The 25,518-nt window shown below is 30.3% G+C and overlaps 1 protein-coding gene across 12 annotated transcripts in view; it reads right to left on the reverse strand.

Moving 5' to 3' along the window:
- Positions 1 to 25,518, reverse strand: part of LOC148228951 (uncharacterized protein CG43867) — a 379,323-nt gene that overhangs the window by 38,436 nt on the left and 315,369 nt on the right. For 10 of the 12 annotated variants that reach the window (XM_088199466.1, XM_088199461.1, XM_088199458.1 and 7 more), the window contains one exon: positions 10,129 to 10,191. In XM_088199466.1, coding sequence (XP_088055592.1) covers positions 10,129 to 10,191 — 63 coding nt within the window. Of the gene's footprint in view, positions 1 to 6,564; positions 6,819 to 10,128; positions 10,192 to 25,518 lie in introns of those variants that run through there. The other 2 variants (XM_088199469.1, XM_088199471.1) reach the window with 2 other exon arrangements.

A 25,518-nucleotide genomic window follows, 5' to 3' on the forward strand; every position in this document is an offset into this window, starting at 1 on the left:
AAGGGCTCGATTTATGATCAATAAAACTATCGATTACGACCCTAATGTAACCAACGTACGGCAAATTTAATGCAATGTTAAATAATAATAGCAGAGCAATGAGACCCTTTGGGTAACGGTTGTTCAGTTAATTTATTATATTAGGGTTTAGCTGCGCGATAAATTGATTCCATAATTAATTATGTTACGGTTTATTTTTTAATATAAATAAATAATGATTACAGATTAATGAATATGTTACAGTGAATGTGTATTATTAGTGAAATCATATCGAAATACATTTTCACTAGTAGATACATATTTTTACTAGTGAAAAATTAATTTATCTAGCGATGTAAGTGGTGGTCCTCAACTAACCGTTTTAAAAAATAGTTAAAATGAAATATTAAAGTTATAAAGTATTTTTTTGATATATTTTAACTGGCTTGGTTAGTGAAAATATATTTATATTAGTAAAAATATAACTTTACTGAAAAATACATATTCACTGTAACAGTAGCGAAACGTCCATTTGTTGTCAAACCAAACTTAATGTAAGCGAATAAATCAAACCCAACTTTACCGAATTAAATTGTAAAACTAACTATATATTTAGAGCTCTAGGTTAGGTTTGGTTTCAAACAGCAAATATACGTTTTGCAACTGGCAAATTGAGTTTCACAGACATTTTAGAGCAACATATTTTTACTTAAATAATATTTTCGCTAGAATAAATAATTATATATCTACTGGTGAATATGTATTCTGATATAATTTCATTAAAACTTTATCTCTACTAGTAAAAATACAATTTCACCGAAAAATACACATTCATTGTAACATATACATATTTTATAGTCGAATTTTACGAAACTAATGTTGCAAAATGTTTAGCAATGCTGTTTATTAATTAAGATTCAGTTAAAGTATAGCCACTTTTTATTTTAAAAACAGATTAGTTTTATATAAACAACTGAGCAAATATACAATTTATAAAAAAATCTACTGACCAAAAGCAAAATAAATAAAGGTCTTTAAGCATTTTATATTTTATTATCAAAGAAAATGTAACTCAAATGTCAGATAATAATGTGTTTCTCTTACAAACATAACCTTAAATTATATAATAATTTTTTTTTAAATAAAGTTAATGCCAAAGTTTTTATATTAAGAAACATTTTTTCAATATAATAAATTATTGGTTATAATTTCTCTTTCCCATTTTTATAAGCCTTTTTATTTGGAGAAAATAAAATTACTGTGACTTTGTTGATACTCAGTCAAATGATAATTAAAAATCAAGGTCTGGGGAATAAAGTGGATGCCTTATAACTTCCAAATTTAAAAAATAATAATATATTATGTATTTTATTAGTAACTATTTAAGTTTCTTTATATGTAATGTAAACATATTAAATAATACAAAAACACATCTTAAAATTAGCTTTAATGCCTTTCCTGTTTATTAGTCGACACGTTTTTATATTTTATCGTTTAACTTTAGACATAAAAAAGCTTTGAACATCATACATTTTATATTAAAATATATAATTATTATTAAATGTGGGATATTTATAAATATTTTTATTAAAATATTATAATTAATCTATTGCGTATATTAAGGTTAAGTTCGTATGTAATTATCTAAACCATTATTCTTAGATACATCTGTTCAAATATTGCCATGTATTTTATCATGATTCATAACATTAATCTATACTATAAAACTGAAAATACATAAATCTGTCTTTCTGTCACAATAAATCGCCACAAACGCGACATTTGCACATATCATTCTAGCTGAATTATGCTATTTTTCAACTTTCGATATATTTATTTAAGACGATTATATTCTACTGCAATACGTGCCAATGAAAACGCAAAAAAGACTGAACAACGACGCGCTGACAACCAATTACGTGCTACTGCAATACACCGAAACAATGTGTATCATGATTTTTTTAATAACAAGATGAATACAATTAATTATAATAAATAAAGAATGACGTCAAATCAACTGCGATAAATACTACTGCGATAGAAACATTTAGATAAAAAGCTTTAAATATCTATCCCGCTTAATATTAATGAGTAAAAGCTTAACATTATTGTAGTAACATAACTTATTCAACTTGTTAAATATTTACATGTGTATATTTATGTGGCTTAGGGAATGGGGTGCAAACAGTCGTATACATGCCAAAAAATCGTTATTTACTGAAGAAATGCGCTTAACACGCATGAAGTAGGTCAATCCACACAAAAGCTGGACTGTTTCAGATTGAGGAATAGTAACGCTCTCTGATGAGAATAAAGTAAATAAAAGATACAGCAAAAATCGATATGGGGGTACTTCTTATATTCCGGAATGGAAAGTATCCACTTAATCGAAAGAGTAGGCGGTGAATCATACAAATATCCTAATGTTTTATCATTTAAATTGAAAAACACGTGGGTAACAATTTGGACTGCAAATTTATGAATGAATCTCTGATATCAAGCGAAAGTAGTATTTTTATCTCTTTGATTAAAGCAGTAAAAATTAGATTAGATTAAAAACATGATTGTAATAGACTTTAATTTTACTGGTAGATTAAAAGAAATCGATTGCATAACTCAATATTGTTTTTTATAGGTCTATACATATTTTTTTATGTGTAATACTTTAATAAACATTTAAAAATAGGACAATTTAAATAAGCAAAATGTAAAATAAAATCAACCTCCAAAAAATATAATGTGCGCTAAAACAAATAATATGTGCATTCAAATAAATAAGGTGTGGTTTTTGCTAAATATATATTAAATTGAGCAACATTTAAATTTGTAGTGTGCAATAAATATATAGATTTGTGCATTAAAATAATAAAAATTAACATTAAAAAAATTGTATTTTCAATAAAAAAAATTAAATTTAGCAATATTTTATTTGTACTATTTTTTTTGTATATTAAACTAATAAAATAGCAGATTTAATAAATATTTATATGTAAAATACTAAGTATGTATTAATATGGGTAAATTTTATTTTTAAAAATGTATACGTTCTTGAGAATTAAATTAGCGACGGTGAACTTTCAGAAATCGAAAGTATTTAAAATAATTAAAAATCAGATTAAATGATTTTTAATTATTTAGTAGTGCATATAAAAAATGACAACTAAATATAATTGATTAAAATTTAGTGCAACATAGTGCTAAAATGTATAATAAAGTTTATTTGTACGTACTAAAACATTTTATTATAATGTGTAAGTTTGCAGAAAAATATATTGGTGATGTACTACGTACATCTATGAACAATTATTTTCTCTTTTAAAGACTAATAGGACTTCACTCAAGTTGAGATTAACAAATGAGCATTTCGAATCAGAACTGAAGATATTAATATGTCAAAAAATTACACCTAATATTGATAAAAATTAATTCATTTTTCTAATATATTTTTGATTTTAAATTTTGCTGTAAAATAAATGTTTTTTTATTTAATTTTTATAATAAATATAAAATTTAACATATTTTATTATTAAAAATACGTTGGATTTTTAGTAAGGTTACGCTAAGTGACGTGACTACGCTGACAAACCCGAAACGTTGGAGCACCTAAAAAGCAACATCCAAAAAAGTAGCTGAGATATCACCTGAAATGTATGAAAAATTCATCAAGAGAATCGGCTGCTGAAAAAGGTCCAGAGGCGGCCATTTAATTGATATTTTTCATAATTAATGAAACACAGCAAACGTTTGATTAATAAATAAAATAAAATTAGACATCCACAAATTTGCGTGTTTTTTTTAACACATTGAATACCGTGTGCATAAATTTATGCTTTTCGTCACTTCAACTTCATATAACAAAATCACACGTTAAACTGCGTATTTACCGTAACGTATTAATTAAGTGCTCCAGCTTATTACATTAACTAAAAAAAACTGAAAAAAGTCGATATGCAAAACTCGGGTAAAAAAAATGTTTCAAGGTAGTGTTTACAGAATTTTTTCTATTAATATATCCCAAATATTATTTATTGGTAATAATTAAATCAGTTATCATAAAACTGTAAATCGCTTAGCGAGAAAATAAAAATGTATTTAAATAATTTTTAACACTTAACGGTCAATGTATGCGATGATAGTCGCACCGTGCAACTTTGACATTTTGTTTGATATTTGCATAATGTAACAGACAAACAGATTTCTTTCAACTACTAACAAATACAATGAAAAAGACACTCGTAAAAACTTATTATCTATACATATTATATATTTTAACACTAATGAAGTTTTTAATTCAATATTTATGTTTGTGTGGTGTGGATTTCCTAAAATACGGAGATTTCATTCTAGGTTTGGTATCTTTACAAATTATTGCCATAATTAATAGTAAGGTCGCAGTGTTCCATATAAACCGAATTTTGACCAATAAGAGAGCACAAAAAACAATTATCACTTCTCAGAAGTCAAAAATCCACGTCAAAAGCAATAAAATCGTGCCGCCGCCGTCGCAGTGGGAACGCTCGTTACCGAGCGTTCCCACTGCAACGGCGTCGACACGATTTTATTGCTTTTGACGTGAATTTTTGACTTCTGAGAAGTGATAATTGTTTTTGCGCCCTCCTATTGACCAAAATTCGGTTTGAATATACTTTGGCCAGTACTTTTATATCGTAGTAATATCGGTAAGGATAGCTGCCATATTTTTAAAACATAGTATAATATCAAAGTGCAATGAAACTATGGAGCTATATGCGAGATGCGACATGTCTGTACTTCTTCTGTTTATTTTCCCATAAAAGATAGTTGGCTTAGTTTGTATTTTAGACTTAAAAGTTCTAAAACTATACTTTTATTGTGTTAGGTTTGGTTTAGAACAGCAAATGGACGTTTCGCAACTAGCAAATTGAGTTTCATATACATTTTAGAGCAGCATATTTTTGCTAGTTAAAATATATATCTATTGGTGAAAATGTATTTGAATTTTATAAGCGAAAATGCAACTCTACTAAAAAAATACATATTCACATTTATACATCGCATGTAAATAAATAATGGTAAGTATGTAAATCTATGTATTACAACATATGGAAAAGATCAAATCATATAATTTTACTCTTCTACCAGATAAATTATATTTTCACTGTAAAAATATATGTCTAGTGAAATTATATATTTTGGTTTAGGTTTGAACAGCAAATGGACGTTTCGCAACTGTCAAATTGAATTTCATAGACATTTTAGAGCAGCATATTAGCGCCTATCAGTTAAATTATATTTTCTCTAGTAGAAATATATATCTACTGGTGAAAATAAAATTAGACTTCACTATTAAAAATATAACTTTACTGAAAAATACACATCCACTGTAACATTGCATGTAAAAAATAATAATAATTATGTAAATTAATATATTACTACATATTGAAAAGTTAAAAAAATTTTCTGGGATATATTCGAGATTTTTTTGAGGGATAATTTTTGATTTAGAATCAAGGACTATTTCATTACGATGAATAGTATTTAATTAAATGACATTCGTTTTTCTGACCAAATTTAAATGGGGGTAAATGACGTCCATGCTTTTTTATTACTTCTGTGTTATTTTTAACACACTGTGCCTTGAAACGTATTTATTAATCCCTAATATGAGGTTTGTAGCCAATACTTGGACCTACGCATAACACCGATTGAGAATCACTGAAGTTGGTCATTGTTATTGATATTATGCGTATCAAAACATGTAATGATGTATCGACATTTATTCGCTGCCAACAGTATCAAAGAATCGCCGCGTAAATAGACCGTAAAGTGTTAAAAATAAATAAATAATTTTAGAGGTCGCAAAGTTTGATATTTGTTTTAAAAATAAGTAAAAGTTTTTCGGCATAATTTTATCATAATCTGTATCATTTTTATTTTTAAAATATGTATATTTGGTAATTCTAAACATAAATTTATTTAATATTTTATTGGTATGCGGTACAGTTTTACTTTTACTGATATATATAAAAAACGCTCATTACGAAACTGTGTTTTCAATAAGTTTAATAATTAAAAAGTTACGATGGTTTAAAAAAATAAGTTTAGGTTCTAATTTTCGCAAATAATTTCGACCGCGCGCGGCTGCATTTTTAGGAATTGTGCCTGGTATGCAATGTGTTAAAAAGTTCGGAAACTAAAGTTGGACCACTCTTTGTAATACAATGTTTTGATCTATCTAAGTACTTTTTTATTATTGATCTCTTCGCCATAATACCAAACAAATAAATATTGTGACGTGTGTATAGAGCTAAAAAGCAGAAAATATTTCTTACCCTTACAGACATAACCTATACATTTTATTGACGCGGTCGAAATGAAAATTTGATGTACATGAGTAGCCCAAATAAAATTTTGTCTAGTGACTATATCGATTGGAGATATTTAGTTTTGTTAATGTATCAATTGTGATTATGAATTTATTTGAAAGCGTGCGTAAATATTCTGGACGCATTTCACCCACGCGACTCAACAACAACACCAGACATTTTGGAGACGTCAGAGGTTGAATGTTGGTTATATTTTTAGGTTATATTGTAGGATACTCACAGTCGAACGCTACGTGTTGGCGGCGCAATCCCTGCGCTGCAGGGCCGCCAGGGTTAGCCGCTGCGAGAGCCGCCCCGCGAGGGGGCGCGCGCCCTCTTGCTGGGACATGTCACTACCGGGAGCTCGGGGCTGACATGGGGGCTCAGGTACGGAGTATCACGCCTCGATGGCCATCGCCCCCGGTCCGCAAAATAAAAAGCTTATCGATTCGCGAGCGTCGTTGTGCGAGCCGAGGGACGACGCCGTGCGAGACCACGTTGGGGAGAGAGACGCTGGTTCGAGTGCGCAAGTCCGACGACGGCGACGCCACGCAGCGACCGCACACAACAACTGGGTGTCGTTACGCCACTTTTCGACCCCCAATTCGAAGGGTGGTGTCAAAAAAAACACTGTTTGGGGTGCCAGATTGCCTCGAATGGCTCGGAAGCTCTCCAACTTTTTAGAGCTTACTTTCTCAGAGTAAAGCTTTTTTATTCGTTTGGCAACACTCCCGTTTTGGTTAAGATACGCGTGACGTGACCGAGTTTAACACACATTAGGAATAAATTAACGCAAATGGGGAAAAAAAAAATTTTTTTTTCATGATTTTTTTTATTTAAAAATATATTTTTTTTTTAGATATTATTTTAAGACTCCAAAATCAACAAAAGACACTGTTATTTTTTTCTAACTAATAATAAATGAATTGTTCCTTATTTGTGTCGAACCCATAGAGTAATGAAATAAATAGAGAGGGTGACGCATATTAAAAATCATACCGTATACTGGATCGCCAACGGACAAAATGACATTGTGACGTTTGACGATCGATTTTTCTTTATTAATTTACTTTTATCATCAATTATTATTGTATCATTGCAGATATTTTGTAAATGTCTGCAATGATATAATATGGCGCGCTTTTTATTACGTGTTGTCTCCAGTAGACTTAACCCACTTGTGTTTTGACTATGACAGGTAAATATGGAAGTCAAATTTGAATAACTAATTTAAAATAAGTTAGCTTACTTAGTAAATATAACTTGCTTTCTTCTCTGTTGCTAATTTTAGTTAAATAATGAATTCTAATATTTACATGTTTATCAGCAACAGCTCTAATTAAATGCAAATAATGATTGCTTACTCAAAAATTTGATTTTCTAATGATTTAAGAATATCTCCTACACCTACAATCCTTATTATATTTAAGCAATATTCTTTTCTGGCAATTTTGATTAAGTAAATTATCTTTTAAATGTTTCACATTTTAAACAAGTTTTCTTAACGTCTTCAGACGGACATAACAAGCCTCCCTGATTTTTATGATTTATTATTGGAACCTAATGCCTGCCTGATATAAAAAAAACTGCTACAAGTTGCTGAATGCATGAATGCGGAAAAGTAGTTTTAAGATCATTATATTGTAAATTGCAGCCCAAATTTTTAATCATAGAAAAGTTAGCAGGACAACCGTCAAACGTTACAATCTAATAAAAAAATATGCTACCGGTAATTTTCAGCTCGCGGACTCAATTTAAAATAATCAGAAATAAATGTGTCATTCAGATAATTATCAAGAAATCTCGATCGCCTCGTGTATTATTGAAATTGCAAAGATTTCTTTATTATCCATCTTTTAAAATACCACTTGTTTAATATGTGAAAGGAAAAAAGTACATAATAAGCATATTTTCGGTCTGACACAGAAACCACGTCGCGTGCTATTCCGATTTTAATTATAGGGCAATTTGACAGGTGCGCAATTTTCAGGTCGGGCGAACCAGTTTCGAAAGTTTGAAAAGCACCGGAGTACACAAAAATGGCGACGATAAAATTAAGGGCAGTGAAGTATAATTCGATAATTTGATTTTTTTATATATAATAACTAAATAATAACAGAGTGTAATAAAATAAAATAGCTCATAAATCATGAAACAATTTGTCATTTTTTATATATTGTATATGTGTACATAAATTGACGCATATCGCCTCATGATTTACCTCATTTAACTGCCTGTGGCTTTTTTATTTATAAGGTGTATGTGAATAAACCAAATACTGTCCAGCTGGTGAACGCTATTAAAGAATAGCTTGACAGGTAATCTTTTAATTTTCTTTTTATTTTTTGGCGTACAGGCATCTCACTGTATAGGTGCGTACGGTGAGATGCATTCCTTTTCGCTCGCTCGCGTGTTAAGTGACGAGAGTGAGCGAGAGATAAAGGAGTGCGTTACACGCGTTTCGCACGCCCACTTCTTCTCACTCACTCTCGTCACTTAACACGCGAGCGAGAGAAAAGAAATGTATCTCACCGTACGCGCCTGCTATTTAAGAATAGGTTGTTAAAGTTAAAGGTAAAAGAATAAATGTTGTTCTACTCCATCTAATACAAAAATAAATAATAAATAAAAGTAGCTCCTAATTGAAGATCTTACATAATTTTTGGATCAACATTATTTTTATTTATTTTATTTTTTAGATTAAATTAAGACCATTGTGGCCTAACAGGTTACCCCAATGCGCCACGATGGTCGAAAACAAAATTAAAATTTAAAATGCTATATGGCAAACCTACAGAAATAGAAAGCGCCACAGACTTTAAAAAACATAAACAAAGACGGTATTTGACCCATTCAAAAACATTTATAATTGTGGTCAATATTTTATTTTAATCACTAAACAATATAATTGTTCACATTTAAACGCGCAGTCAATAACTTCTATGGCATTGTTAAGCTCAAGACAAATATTTTTGTCATGACAACTGTGTGCCTTTAAATTTTAAATGTAAATTAATTTATCTAATCTTTGTGGCAAAATATTATTAACTATTTTTTACAAATAATGTTTTCTAGATTCGCTACAATGTACACCGGAAGTGTGAGTCATAAGTAACTTTGACATTGTGACGAAAAAAAACGGTTTAAATAAACCCGAGCAATAAAGTTGATGCGAGTTTTTCTTCTCGCACACACAAAGAGGTCAAGAAAAATGCGGAAACATTACGAAAGTCCCGCAGTTTGGAAACTCATATTTTTCTGGTTGACAAAAGTCATCTTTTTAACAGTGGCGAATATTTTTTCGGCAATAAAAGCCACGCTGGAAAATTACCCAAAAGTCGCAGATGGGCGTGAAAAGTGTGTCTAGTTTCCCCCAGTCTAAATGGGACTTTTCGTCTCGTTCCTTTTGCCACAAAAGATTGATATTGCTCCGGCTGGAGTATTCCCTAGGATTAAAAGGGGCGACACCGAGAGTTTGGTGGTGTGTCACGAATATGGCGATCGATATTCGCAACCGCAGATTACATCTTGTGTGATGTGAGGTTATGTAACAGATGATAGATATCACATTTGGGTACTATGGCGTAATACGTAACAACCTACTCAATACTCGAAAGATACGGAGCTCAATGGGATATATGTATGTAGTAGAATTGATTTTTTTAATAAACATAAAAATAACCAGTGCTGCTAGGGACACACTTTAATGATTTCATATGAAATCAATTAAATCTATCTGCATTTATAATCAGATAACGCAAATCTAGTTGTATAGTGGATATTTTAAATAAGAAATAACTCTTACCTTGTCTTCGGCTTCTTCTGCGCGCCCTTCCGCTTCCAGAACTCGTTGTTCGAGCTCTGAGAGCTGAAAAATAAAGAATTATATTAATAACATTATAGTTATAATATAAACAAAGAGTTTGTTAAGGTAGTAAAAATTAAAAAAAAATCTTAGATAATAGCTAATTGTAAAATGGAGTAAAAAATAAAAATATACTTATAAAATAAGACATGAAACTAAAAGTGTTTATTTTATTTTTTTATTAAAAAAATTGTTTAATTAATATTGTAATGCTGAATTTAGTCCACTGCTGTAGGTTATTGTTTGCTAAAATACCCAACTAAAATTTACAAAGATTACATACAAGTAGTATAAATTAACACAAAGTTATATTTATATGTAATGTTTTGCTTTACAAAAGATTTTTTTATTTTTTTTTTAATTTATCTTACCATTACAATTACTGCCTTGAATTTTACATATTACATATTTAAAATTCAAGGCAGTAATTATTTTTTGCAAACAATGGAGATTACAATTTTTGTGTCACCATTTTAATTATTTAATTTATATATATTTTTTAGAATGTTTAACTTTGATTGTTGTTACCAACAAATATAATCAGTATCTAAAAATGTAATGCTAACCCTAAAAACAGAACATTATATTATACATCAAAAAGTTTGAAAAAAGCGATCATTGAATATAAAAAAAACTTAGCATTAAAAGAATAAAACATATGTTATGTGTCGTACTTTTTCGTATAGATGTTGACTTCAATTGTCTTGAAAAAACAAGACAATTGAAGTCGATATTTGGCAAAGTTTTGGCAAATATATAAGCAAATTTTAAAACAAGAATATAATAGAATTTACAAAAACAGAATATATTTTTATTTTACTAATATTTTGTAATTTGCTTTAAATATAATATGATAATAATAATACATAAAACATTTTAACAGACACTGTTCGCCATCTGTCGGCGACTGGAAAACTAGTGTCGGTAAAGCAGATTTCTATAGAAAAATGCGGCAAACAGCTTCGGCTAGTCGCCGCTAGATAGCAGCACAAGTCCGTAAACATACAAACGTCACGCTACTGTCAAAAACGCATGTGTAAAAAATCTCCGTGAATAATGGCGCACGACTGATACCGACTTTATATTTATTTTTTGCGACATTATTATTAGAGCGACAAGAAGACGTAGCGCGTTCTTTTTTATGGGACACGTTCCGTTTTTACGGTGCGTTTCCCCGACATTTGTTATTTGTCTCCGGAACGCATCGATATTTATTGGCCTTATAAGGGACACCTGGGCAAGCTGACACATATCATATATAAATTATAAATAGGTTTTGTAATAAAAAAAAACATAAAAATATTTTTTGGACTAAAATGCGATCGACAATATTATGAATATACGACTATAAAATAGATTATAAAAAATACTTTTGTGATTAATTGCTATGAAATATGGACATTTATTGCAGAAAATAAAATTTTATAAAATGCGAAAAGTTATAGAAAATAATATATGTTTTGTTTCTACGGACCGCCAGATGTTTTTTAATAATGAAGAACGGAGCGATATGACGCTAAAATTTCCGTTTGCTGTAATTCATTTATTTATTTATTTATTTTTTAATTAATTTTTGTGACACTCTACAACACTTTAATAATATAAAAAAGTTAGCTGCAGTTTTTTTTATTGGCATAGAAGAATCACTGAACGAATTATGAACTCGTGGTCATTAAGAATTGACATAGGCATTTTACCAGTGGAAAGATATTGATATCAATGTAGACAAAAAATGCTCATTTCGCACAGGTATACCCTTATCAGAGGCATATCCACCCGTTTTACGTCTTATAATAAAATAATGAAATAAAAAACAATTTCATAATCTATTTCGGGGATCGCTGCGAAGGCGTAATAGAATTTAAAACACTTTGCGAAAGAAACGAGGGGAAAATCAAAAGGAGTTGCGGAAATCGATCATGCGGCATAACCCGCAAACGGGCCGCCCAAGTTGCGCGAAACTCGATTTGAATTGGAAAACCGTTCGGAAAAAACACCATAAGATAAAAGGGCGACTGTCAAGGGTTAAGCCCGGGAACACGATTAACGAGAAAACTTTAAAAGAATACAACAAAGAGATAAATCAAGAATCGCCCGCCCCCTATATTATAATAGAAACAGAAATAAAAGAGGAAACTTTCGCAGCGGAAAAAAGTGCGTTCGAATAGATAGAATGGGGCAAAAGAAGAAGAAGAAAAAACGGTAATCGTATGTGGAAAAGTGGACGGAGAACTGCCGATATGAATGGGATCGGGTCTTTAGATACGAGAAATATGTTGGCGTAACTTAATAAGCTGCCCGAAAAAGTATTTTTCTCGCTCGATCGAAATGTATATAAGAAATATGTATACATTTATATACAATAGCAAGAGTATTGTGCTACGCTAGTATATTTTTTTTTTTATTAAAAAATGCATTTCGCTACAATATAATATTGCATTTTAGTACAATAACTTGATTTTTCTCTATAGAATTATATCAAGACGTAGTGAATCCTTTTCAAAGCAATTTAATTATATGAAGATCCAATTTATGTCTTCGTCTCTATCTATTCTTCTCAATCTTTGTTCTCTATAAATAAAACAAAATTAAGCTCCTCATCTAGTATATGTACAATCAGTTAGAGTAGGATTTATCGGATGAGATACATAGCATTAGTTTTCTATTACAAATTTACTATTAGCTAATGATTAGCTAGATGTAATAGATAGTATTCAATCACTATATAAATCACACATCTATTGATTTTTTATTAATATAAAATAAATATATTAAGCGTATAAGTATACTATTATATAGCTAGATAGGTACATTGTCGTTTGAATCAGGAGACGCGACAGAAAAGCGTAAACTTCGAGGAAATTCAAAGGAAACCTTTGTTAGTTGAAAGTCGAGCAGTATTATAATAGCTGCAGGTCTATAGAAAGAAGATATGACAAAGTAAAAAAACAGAATGAAGCAATAAGAAATGCGAAATTATTATTTAGCAATATGGTAAATTAGATAAAAAGGGCAAATAAAGTATAGTTGCCAAAAACATTTTTTAATTATTATTTATAGCCATTTCAATAAAATTTTAAATTGAAAGAGTATGACAATCCATATATTGTTAAATGAGTTTAACATTGGACTGTTAAATTATGTTAATATTATGTATGAAAGATGTATTAGATAATCGCTTTTTAATGAATCAATAAATCACTTTTAATTATATTTTTTATTTTGATTTAAATGGTTCAATATATAATTTATTTTTAAAAAAACCTTCTACCACCTTTCTGGCATTATTTAATTATATTAGTATAACATATTGGGGGCTTAGATTTAGTAAATTAAATATTCAGATAGCCCCATTTTCATATCTAGAAAGAGCAAGGTCTGGAGAATAGGGTGAGCGATCAGTCAATAAGACACATCACAAGAACACATAGCGACAGATCACAGCCGGCAATAATTCAATTCGACACTCATATGTAATATTTCATATATATGCTTATCAAATAAACTAGGTATTCCAGCGTCTATTTAAACTGTATAATCAAAATTCTTTATACAAAAAATTACGATGATTAAAATCCAAACAAATAGGCATTATTTTTCACTACTCAGATTGTTAAATTTGGAATTTATGTTATCGCATATTATATATTTCGTCTTATCAGGCGTAAGTAATTAAATCAATTTTCTAATGAAATAAATATGTATTTTGTAATGTTTTTTTAAAGTAGTATATTAAGAGCCAAGACGTAAATTAAATCTGATTGTATTAACCTACTTTACTTAACATTTATAAAATATACAAGTAATATTATTGTTATCAGGTTAATATATAACGTAAATTAAAACAAACTTATTTATGTATTATATATTACATATTTAAAATAATATTGCATCAAATTTTATGTATTAATCATTAATTACTCATATAATTTTATAGAAAAAGCACAACACAATGACGTGCGAATAATCAGTGAGAGTGTCAAAATAAAAATGATTAATTTATTATATACACATTTATAGTCAAAACCAAATTTACAGCAGATATAGGAGTGACTTTCGGCAAATATGAAGAATGCCGCTTTATGTTTTCGACTGTTTTTCGGTCAACTATTAGCAATACATATATATAAATATAAATATAGTTAAAAAGACAATTTTTTCGAAACAAAATAAAGGCTCATAAATGACCATGGATTTTAGAGCGGCACTAGTCACATGGGTATATTGAGAGAAAATATGACCACATGTGTTGCTCAAATTTCATTCGACGTAGTATAAACGAATATTCGATAATAATTAGAATAATGGAATATTTAACTGTAAACTCTAGACTATGAGTCAGGGGTAGAAAAAAACCAAAGCCCCTATCCTATATCAAAATAAATATATGAGTTTAAATCCGGAACTTCCACAAATCAAAACTTCTATGATTTCGCTTCCAAATTTGAGAACACGAAAGTTACGCCGAAGCAGAGCTACGCCAAACATCGATCAAGATGACTTTAAAAAGACTGAGCAATTTGAAAGATGATTATCATTTTTAGTCCCAGAAGGTCGAAATATCGCCCGCCATATCTACGCAAAAAGTCCCACCTACCGATATTATGGCGCATTTTTTTTTACATATATGATATGCGACTTCGAGTAAGCGACCACACTGTCGCAAATTTCATATGCCGTCCGGACGGCGAGCGTAAATGACGTCTGCACGGCGGCTTCTGTCACGTACAGCCGGTATATTTGCACGCGATCGAAAAATGTGCCAAATAATCGCAATTTTTAAACTGTCATATTAATAAAGTTACTCGTTTTATTTCAGTTTGCGAAAAACCATATCATTAACTTTCTCACTCTCGTCACTTAACACGCGAGAGAGCGAAAGGGGAAGTATCTCACCGCTCGCGCTCGAAAGAGCAGCTCCAACTTCGGCCCCTTTGACTCGGAAATAATGCCGACAATGTTCGGAAGCGCTCGAAGCTGGCCAAGTCGACTGAATTACCCCCACTTTACCTCCTGTTCGGACAACTTCCGAGATTTTAAAGCGGGCAGAACTAAACTTGACCGAAGTTCGAAAAAAAAGGTTCGAAACTCCGAACCGTCCTTGGCTAACCTTGGCCAACTTCCAGAGAGTGTAATGCAAGCATAACTGAAATGATATGATAGGGATGGCTGGCGAAGTGAAAACAAATGCAGGTATTGCATACATGAAATTCTTTTTACGTTTTATACATTTTAATCTTCATTCAGGTATATTTTTACACATATAGTCTAATGAAAATTTAATATTGTGTCATTTATGAAAACTAAAGAGACGTCTCACTAAAAACAGTGAGACGTCTAAAACGTGCTTGACACATTAGTTTTTAAAATATCGTAAATCTCTGCTTCAATATACATTTTCATGAATTATTTTCAATTTCAAATCTTTCTTGCACGCGTACGGCAAGTTTGAAGTGGCACGCCACTTCACGACCTGCAATAAGGCTAAAGTTAATATCACTTTATGAATTCTCTTTCTCCATACGTAATAACCCCGCGATGAGAAACTTTTATACTACACATGCAAGCAATATACCCGGCGAAGGGATTACGCTGCAGAAAAACTTTTCCCATACGCCGCCGCACAACAAGAAACATATACATACGTAAGTTTTTTTTCTGTATATTATTGCCATCGTGCATTTCGGCGACAAATTTAATCGTCCCGAGCCGCCATCGGGTTATGCCGATCTGCCAAAAGGCAAATTGCATTTTCAAACCTTTCGCAAACAAGCCTCGGGAGGTATACAGATGCGGGTGGGGATTTCTGTGGTCGTCTGCTAGACATGTTTTCCTCGGTACAGTTGCCGCTTGTTTGGTTTCATTCCAAACTCTATCTCACTACCAATATCCATGTATATTGTGCTGTCATCAGATGGATAAATAGATTTGAATTGTGTAACTAGCAGTGTCACTCGGGGACAATTGAGATCGTCTAATATTTGTTTTAGGTTAGCAATAGCTTAGTAAATATATAATCGTATTATTAAACAAACAGTTCAAGTACGGTCGCTTCAAGCCTTCTAATTCGTTTGAGTGTATGTGTATTTTACACGCATACACTTAAACTATGTAATATATTTAATACATATTTGTATTGTATTATTAATAAAATTCGACACGCCCGTTCGAGGTATACATACAAGCAATTGCCAAGAATTTTGGAAGGCATGGAATGCTCAGATCTAATATTTATATAAATAAAATGCAAGATCTCTTATTATATAAAATAAATAAATAAATTTTCATACAAATCCAGTATAGCAGGAAAATCACAATCTATTCGTTATATGTAAATAATGTGAACATTAGATATGAATTGAATTATTTTGATACCAGTAATGATTTAATGTCACTAAGTTTTTTTGCCACAAGGATAATGATATATTATAATGATGATTTATTTATTTAATTTGAATTTTTAAGCAATAAAATTTGATTTACTTTTGCTTTTACTAAATATAAAAATATATTTTTTAAGTAAAATTTTAGTGAAGATTGTGTTACGTAATATAAATTAAATTGATGTAGAGTACGCTCGGGATAAGGATTCCGGTTTGTTATTGTGTGCGTGAACTGCGTGGCTCAAAACAATTTCGCTCAGAATATTTATTTTTTTTATTTTAAAAGAAAATATATGTTTATTTAACATACATACATCTGAGCTAAGTTGGAAATTTCAACGGAAAGTTAAAAATATATTATATAATCGAAGAAACCAGACATTGATGTCATTAATTAAATATTTGCAAAATTCAAAATCTTTCACTAGTCAAAAAAATAATGAAGTCTTTAGCTATTCTTCAAAATCAAAAAGATATAAAATGGGGAAAGAAATTATTCGCAGATTGTTTAATGGCTTGACGACTCTATTAAATCATTAGAATCCATTGAATAAATTAAAAAAATATCATTGGCGCAACGATAAGAATAATAACTTTTTTAAGACTTACAGAGAATAGTGTAAAAAAACCAACAACATACGGATTAATGGAAAAATAATAAAAATATTTTAATCCACGGGTAAGAGAACGAATTACTTACAGTGTATATTTAAAGCCTTGATATCAATTAACCCAGATATGCCCAAGAAATGTTGTTCTCTTAAAATTTCATTTATAAATAAAAAACAGTGGCACGAGTTTAGTGACCTACCCATGGGACAGTGGGCATATCTGGGTTAAAGCAATATAAACACAAAATTATTTAAAATAAATCACTAGAGAAGATCGAACTTCTGTGCCACACTGCACTTTAATGACGAATACCAGCGTTGACGAATCAGCGACTGTCCTTAAAAGAGAAAGCGAGACAACGAAGTACACGCTACATCGCTTCTCCCTCTCATATACATGTACACGCACACAATAACAAACCGGCATCCTTATCCCGAGCGTACTCTAAGTTTATGAGTACTCTTACTTTTGGACTTGATATTAAATTCTTATTTTTTTGTATTAAGCGCTACAAATAATATATATTAGTAAGCTATTTTATATGTATGTAAAAAATGAGGGAGTGGACTTATAAAATACAATAACCTAAGTGAAGCCTGTAAATATGATTTAAGTAACATAATTATATTTATTTAAGGCAAATATATACTTTTATATTATTAACAAAAGTACTGACGAGTAACTTATTATATATTTTTTTTAAATATACATATGTATGTATGTATAATTATTGTTATTTTTATTTTCCTGGTGTCTACCAATTAAGGTATGAAAGCAAAAATTATAAAATAATTGCCTTATCTTTATCGTAAAAAAACATATACAGATTTATTTATAAATTATTGGTAAATTCGTCTTAATATATATTTTTAAAATAAGGTAGACACATTAGAAAACGATATCTACTATATGGTTCGACACATACGCGCTCATAATCTCGCGCTATGCACTTGTCAATATTAATAACCACGCATTTATAATATTTCCTCTTGTATTTGTTCATCGCATTTATGTACATACTATACACAAAAACATTGCAGTATAATAAATAATATAAAATATGTTTAATACCTTGCACTTTTTATAAGCATAAAAACTATTTATAGTACATACACTACAGAAGTGTTCAAAGCAAAACACGGAAAATACGAAATGTAATACATTTGCGAACGGCAAGTTCTATGTTACGTCAACCGCAGGAAAACAGCTTAGTTTTTTTTCGAAAGCCTCAAACGCGGTGGCTTTTCCCATACCGTCTGAGCCTTAATCAACGGCAGGTTAAATTGGAAAGCACACATATACACATACGTTACGGCAACCGTTAGCCCTTTAACAGGATATTTTTAAATTGTCTTTATTTCTGCAGGGACTTTTAATCCTGCGATTGTGGGATAAAACAACATTTCGTCGTAACCAGTATAAAAAAAAACATGGAAGAGGCTTGCAGATAGGCGATGGCATCCAAATAAGAAAAACTATATTTTTTGCAGGGGTTCGAACTCTGCGGCTGGCTGTGTAACAATAACACGTGTCGTCTCCCTATGCTAAGCTACATAATGCGGCAGACTGTTAAATGCACAAATGTAGTAGTACGTGCACGTGGATGGGGCCGTATGCGGCTCGCATTATTATTATGCAATCGAATCGCTTTTCAGTGCACCAAAATTTGCCATATGATGAATGTTTTTTTTTTCTGATTGCAATTATTCTGAATATTGCGTGAAAAATATAAAACATGTTTTGTATTTTAGCGAAATGTATGCAAAATAAAAAATACTTTTTGTTACAATCTGAAAAGTTTAATCAACGAATATATAACTAGTTATTTTTAATACAATAAAAAATATTTTTTTATTAAATATCATAGTCTGAATTAAATATGGAGAATAAGCTGATAAGATACAGTATATAATGTACAGTGCAATGGTGGTTTTATGAATTTCATACTAAGGTAAACTGAAGGCGTTAGTTAAGTCAAAAACACGCACAATAATTCAAAAGCTACAATAGTAATAACAGTTCCGGATTACTTAAAACAGCTTGATAAATGGGTGCCGCATAAAGCGAACTCGTGTCTTGGAAAAACAATGATTCCGGGCCTCATGACAAAAATAGCATTTTATATATATTTTAATATCATAATATCATTTCTTGAATAAATAATAATATATACGAGTTTTTTGCTACAAATAAATATAATAATTGATACCGTTGCAACATATTTTCTGAAATTATATTTTATGCGAAATATTTTATTTAAAAATTATAAAAAATCATGATATTTACTTGATAATTAGTCGCGTTTTTTTAGCTGCTCAGTGTTGCCATATAGTGAATTTTCGGTGCAGATTAAAAGCAATAAAATCGTAACATTGCATTAAGACTTTTTATAGCAATATTACGAGTCAGAATCGAATAGAGCACATATAAATTTTGAATATTACCTAATAGAAGAGCGTAAAAACAATTATCCCTTCTCAGAAGTCAAAAATCTACGTCAAAAGCAATAAAATCGTGTTTAAAAATTAAATGAGGAACATTTAAACTAAATTTTGACTAATAGGAGAGCGCAAAAAATATTTTTTTCATCTCAGAAGTAAAAAATCTACGCCAAAAGCAATAAAATCGCATCATCGCAGTTGGAACGCTCAGTAATATGACGTATAATAATATTAAAAATTAAATGAGGAACATATAAACCAAACTTTTGCCTAATTAGAGTGCCTAAAACATAATTATCACTTCTCAGAAGTCAAAATTCCAAGGCAAAAGCAATAAAATTACGTTGTCGCCGTCGTAGTAGGAACGCTCAGTAATCTGACGTTCACACTACGTCTATAATAATATTACAAATTAGATGAGGAACATATAACCAAATTTTGACCAATAGGAAAGCGCAAAAAACAATTATCCCTTCTCAGAAGTCAAAAATCCACGTCAAAAGCAATAAAATCGTGCCGCCGCCGTCGCAGTGGGAACGCTCGTTACCGAGCGTTCCCACTGCGACGGCGCCGACACGATTTTATTGCTTTTGACGTGAATTTTTGCCTTCTGAGAAGTGATAATTGTTTTTGCGCTCTCCTATTGACCAAAATTCGGTTTAAATATACTTTGATCAGCCATTTTATATTAGAAGACCATAATAATATCGGTAAGGATGGCTATCATATTTTTAAAACATAGTGAAATTTCAAAATGCAGACAAACTATGGAGCAATATGTGAGATGCGATGTCTGTCTGTACTATTTTTCCGCTTATTTTTCTCTGACATATGAATTGACGAAGTTTATATTTTTGTCTTGACCTAATGAAAGTTTTAAAACTGTAATTAGTTAGAACTTTTATTAGGTTAGGTTTGGGTTTGAACAGCAAATGGACGTTTCACAACTTCATAGACATTCTCGACATGTCGCATGAACTGAATGAAAATAAAATTGTTTCTTATGCGAAACAGTTTTATTGATTGTGCGGCAAAAAGCGATTTGCACGATGATGACACGAAACATAACGTATGACAAAAATTTGTTTCGTGGTCTGCAAATGATATAATTCACGATATATTTGCAAGTCAAGAAATCGACCAAATTCAGCAAAAACTACGGCGTCTCGTGAAGCACTGATCAATCTAAAATGTACAATTCAAGATTGATCCTTCAAAAGTTAAATTAGTTGAACTATGAAATATTGTCTTATTCACGATACTCATGAGTAAAAGCTCAGCGCGCTATTTGCTCCTACCGTGCGCTTCATAAGATTCCCATGTCATCTGGACGAAGTACCGTTACACGAAAGAGCATGCTTTATCTCTTTCTTCGTTGCATGCGACACCACTCCCACTTTTATTTCTAGGGGATCGGCGTCAGTTCTGGATTGTTAAATGAATAAATTTGATTAACCTACAATACCACTAACTTTATTCCATAATTTTACTACTTATGTATCTGATTTTTTAAAATTTGGTACGGAATTTTAACGATATTTTAAATAAATATAATTATTATAGTCATTATTAAATGTATTCCTACTATTTTTGTTTCCAAAAGCAATAAAATATTTATTTTTATTATAAGAAAAGAGCATTATTATATAATAAAAATAAAATGGTGAATATTTCTTTAGAAGCGCAGGGTAACACCCCCACGGTGTATGGCTGAGAGGCAAATAGTAGTGGATTCTAATTAGAATGTAACGGTAAACCGTCGAGCTCGATAAGGAATCTTATGATGCCTACCGTGCAAAGCTCGGCTTGCTCACGCAACTGAGCCATGCAACTTATTTTTTTCCATATTATATATTCTAATATTTAAAATACTTTTATAAATTATTTAAATATATAATATGTGTGATAATCAAGCATAAATATGTACTTAAAAATGACTTTTTAATAAGTATAGTAAAAATGATGATATAATAATGCCAAAAACACGCCAAAAAACTTATCACAATCATATACAATGATTGTAATTAGTGTTATCATCACTACAAAAGATGAAATAATTATGTTGAAACATTTTAATTTATTTGGCAAAAATATGCATATTTACTGATGATGATTTTACTAAAATTCTAGTCCAAATATATTTTTACTGGTAATCTACATTATTTGTAGCATATGTACGAAATATTTGCACTTTAAATTTTGCTTGATATATATTATACTAACTAAAAATATAGTTATAAGTTTGTTTGTTAAAAAACAAATTCTAAAAAAGGAGACTTAACTGATCTATAATAGTTAGAATCAATAAAAAAATTTACATACAAATCGAGGTAACTTTTTTTCAGGTGAAACTTTGTACAGTATAATTTAATTCAAATTAATAATTTATGCATGAGCTAATGAAGCTGAATTATTCTCCATATTTTATTATTTAAAAGTAAGGTAAAATTACCCAGTAAAAACAATGTTTTCGACACCTGGAAAATTTACATATTTTCCCAACATATAGAAAGTACCACTTCGGTCGACTGTACCCCATCCCTGCGCCTTTGTCGCACCGAGATGAGACCAAAAGTGGTGCAATGTCTAAAAAACAAAACCAAAACACACACAACGACCCACGAAAATGGGTCAAGAGAGCCTCTTTATATGTATAGTTATGAATAAAAAATAAATAAATAACCCAGACATTAAAGATATATTATTTTAGGTGGTGGATAGTAGTCATAGAACTAATCGATCGCACCGAAGGGTTGCGGTTAATTTGCGGCTGTAAATCAAAACAGGGTAGTAATTATGTTGTAAGGGTGGTGAAAATTCACGGTGACAACCAGAGAATTAATTTGTTACTAGATTGCGAAATTCAATTTTTACGATGCCCAAAAGTACGCTTTTGCGCGCTGCTAATTCGCATTCGACGAACGAAACGAAATTTATGCGAATGTGGGCTAATTGAAAAAATATATACATATAAGCGTGTGTATATGTAAAAGTACAGACGTATCACTTTGAGAGATTTATGATATTTTATTAGTTCTTTTCTAGCTTTTCTAACGATGCGTTTTTCATAAGTGAACTCTTAGAACAATTTTAATCAAAACTTAAAAAATACATATAAACAATAATTTATGACAGATTATAATAAAATTTGATAGTATATATTACGTATTAAACTTTAGTAAATAACTATATTTTATAATTCAATAAACTGACTTCAGGTAAGGCTCCATTGTATTTTTTATTTTTCCGAAAAAAACTCTGCAATAAAAAAATCCGTTTTAAGCTTTTCTGCGAGTTGTGAATATTGTGTCGAAAAATTGACACTCCACTCTGCTTTAAAATCACAAAATTTAAAATACATGACATAAAATTCACGGGCTAAAAAAAAGCAATAGGAGCACCACATACGGTACTATATTAACCCGCAAATTGATGGTCAGCCGTTCCGTTATAGCGCATAATTAAAATTTTTAAATAATTTGGAAAAGTAAAAATTATTCCTAGCTCGCAGGTAGGATTTGACCCATGGGCCGTAGTTTACTGACCTCTGATCTATAGTATTGCACAAATCGTACGTGTTTATAAAACTGTAAAAGCACAAATAAATATTTTTTCAAACATACATTATTATTTTTGGATATGTATTTCTGCTAAAATCAAACATATAAATGGCATCGTCAAGAACAGAAGAGCATATATTAATCATAGATTTTTTCGCTTACACCTAAATCAAATATAAGCAGATTTTTTTTTCTTTAAAATAAAACTCTCACACGAGGGGCGTGCCAAATATTAATAATTGGTTAAAATATACGAAGCTACTATTGATTAAATATAAAAGGGCGACCTCTCGGGTCGTAGTTTGACACAGAAAGTCGCGATCACGTCCCTTATTCTTGCCCGTCGCGGCTAGGACGTCAGACAAAATATAATAATTACTTACAAAATATAATAATTAATAGTATAATTACTATCATGAAATATTAAAGAAAGCTGTCAAATCATGTAAATTTGTATTAAAAAATATAAGAAAATAAAATAAATATGCTTTGAGTTTTCTTACATTTTATTACAAAATCTCACCACATTCATATTTATGAATGGAAAACCTTGCATCGATCCTGACGCAAATCTTACAGCATCCCGCTGACGATCATTAAAGTTTCAGAGGGATCACGGACTTAGCCCCCGGAACCCATTAGGGGCCGAAAGAAATCCTCCCTTCGCTTCGGGGTGAATAATGGGGTGACGACGGCGATTGTATTCAACCTCCGGCTACTCCAGTTGATTAGCCCTGCACCCCGTGGACGTAGTATACGCATCGCCACGTGAAAGTAACTGCCTTTAACGTTCTGCGACCGAATTGACAACGTCTTCCCATAAGACGACATGTGTATGTACGTAGGGCAGATGCGCCCCTGCTTTAATTTAACTTTAGCAGTGAGCACGTGTGTTATATATGATATACATGTATGTACACAGTATGTGGAATTATTATGGGGCTAGTGTTAATTTCCATATGCGGAATCTCGATTAGCTATTGTTAGATCGGGTATAGGCGAATCTCGTTACGTTGCGTCCCAGGGGATTGGGAAGATAATGATAAAGTGTGGGTGAAAGGACGTATTGTAATTTAAATTGTGTACCAATAAGATAAACGGTTTAATATAATTTTACTAATTTATTGCCGTTTCAAAATTAGTTCACAATAAATTTATAATTGATCGTTATCACCAAACTAAACCAAATAATATACAACTTGGAGTAAAAATTTCTATTATAAGTGAGATTATTCTGCTTAAGAGACATCAACTTTAATAATTAAATATTAATGATTTTCTTGCTGATAATGAAGATGAAACTGGCGGATCAAATACATTTATTGCAATTATAGCTAAAAAATGGAATATTTATATCGTGAAATATTTCTGCATATTATCTTGTAACTAAATATTTATTTCTACAATTCAGGTATAAAAATAATACTTTTATCGATAATTTAACCCTTAGAGCGGTATCGCCGTACATGTACGGCGGTCAATCTATAACTGTTTTGATGTAGCCCATATTATTTATGTTCATATCTGAAGAAATATTAAGTTAAAAACCATAAATTTATATTACTTTTGTTTAAATTGAATTGAATGTAAATGATTTCTATAAAAAATATTATCAATAAATTAAAGAGTACGAAATACACGAACATTATATTAATTTTATAAAAAAATAATCAGAGCTTCTGAATTTATATAAAAAAATTCTATAAAAGCCGATGAATACATAAAAAACATATAAAATAAATTAACGAAAATAAATAATTTATTAAAATATACTAATATAAAAATGTAATAAAATAAATCAAAGCAATAAAACGTTGAGAATCACTGATTTTTTTATATGTTACTATAAATGCAATACAAAATAATAATTAATAACAATAGAAATAGTTATGGAAAATACGTAACTCACTACGCAAAGGGTAAAATTACTATAATATATAATATGTAAAATGATTTTTCAAGCAAATGTTGAAAAATTACCATTTTTTTTATTGTAAAACATATTTGAAAAACTATAACATATTGCTAAAATATAATACTACGTATAAAAAGGTGTGAAAAAAATTTCAACTCAAGATTTAACTTATCTGAATATGGTTTAAGACAAAAAACTGAACATTAGAAAAGCAAGTATAGCAAAAATATAAGAATATTTTACATAATTATTAAATTGTTTGTGGCAAAAATATAATTTGTAATCATAGAAAAATATGACCCATATCTAAAACGTAATACAATATATATTAGATTTTATCATAATCAGTCGTAAAAATGCATTTTTATTCAAAGAAAGTTTTAAAAACCGATTAGATTTAACGCGAAATCAAATACTTT

This window comes from Plectrocnemia conspersa, unplaced genomic scaffold (assembly GCF_051122295.1).
Source record: "Plectrocnemia conspersa isolate PC_06_02 unplaced genomic scaffold, ASM5112229v1 ptg000012l, whole genome shotgun sequence".
In the NCBI taxonomy this organism is placed as follows: Eukaryota; Metazoa; Arthropoda; class Insecta; order Trichoptera; family Polycentropodidae; genus Plectrocnemia; species Plectrocnemia conspersa.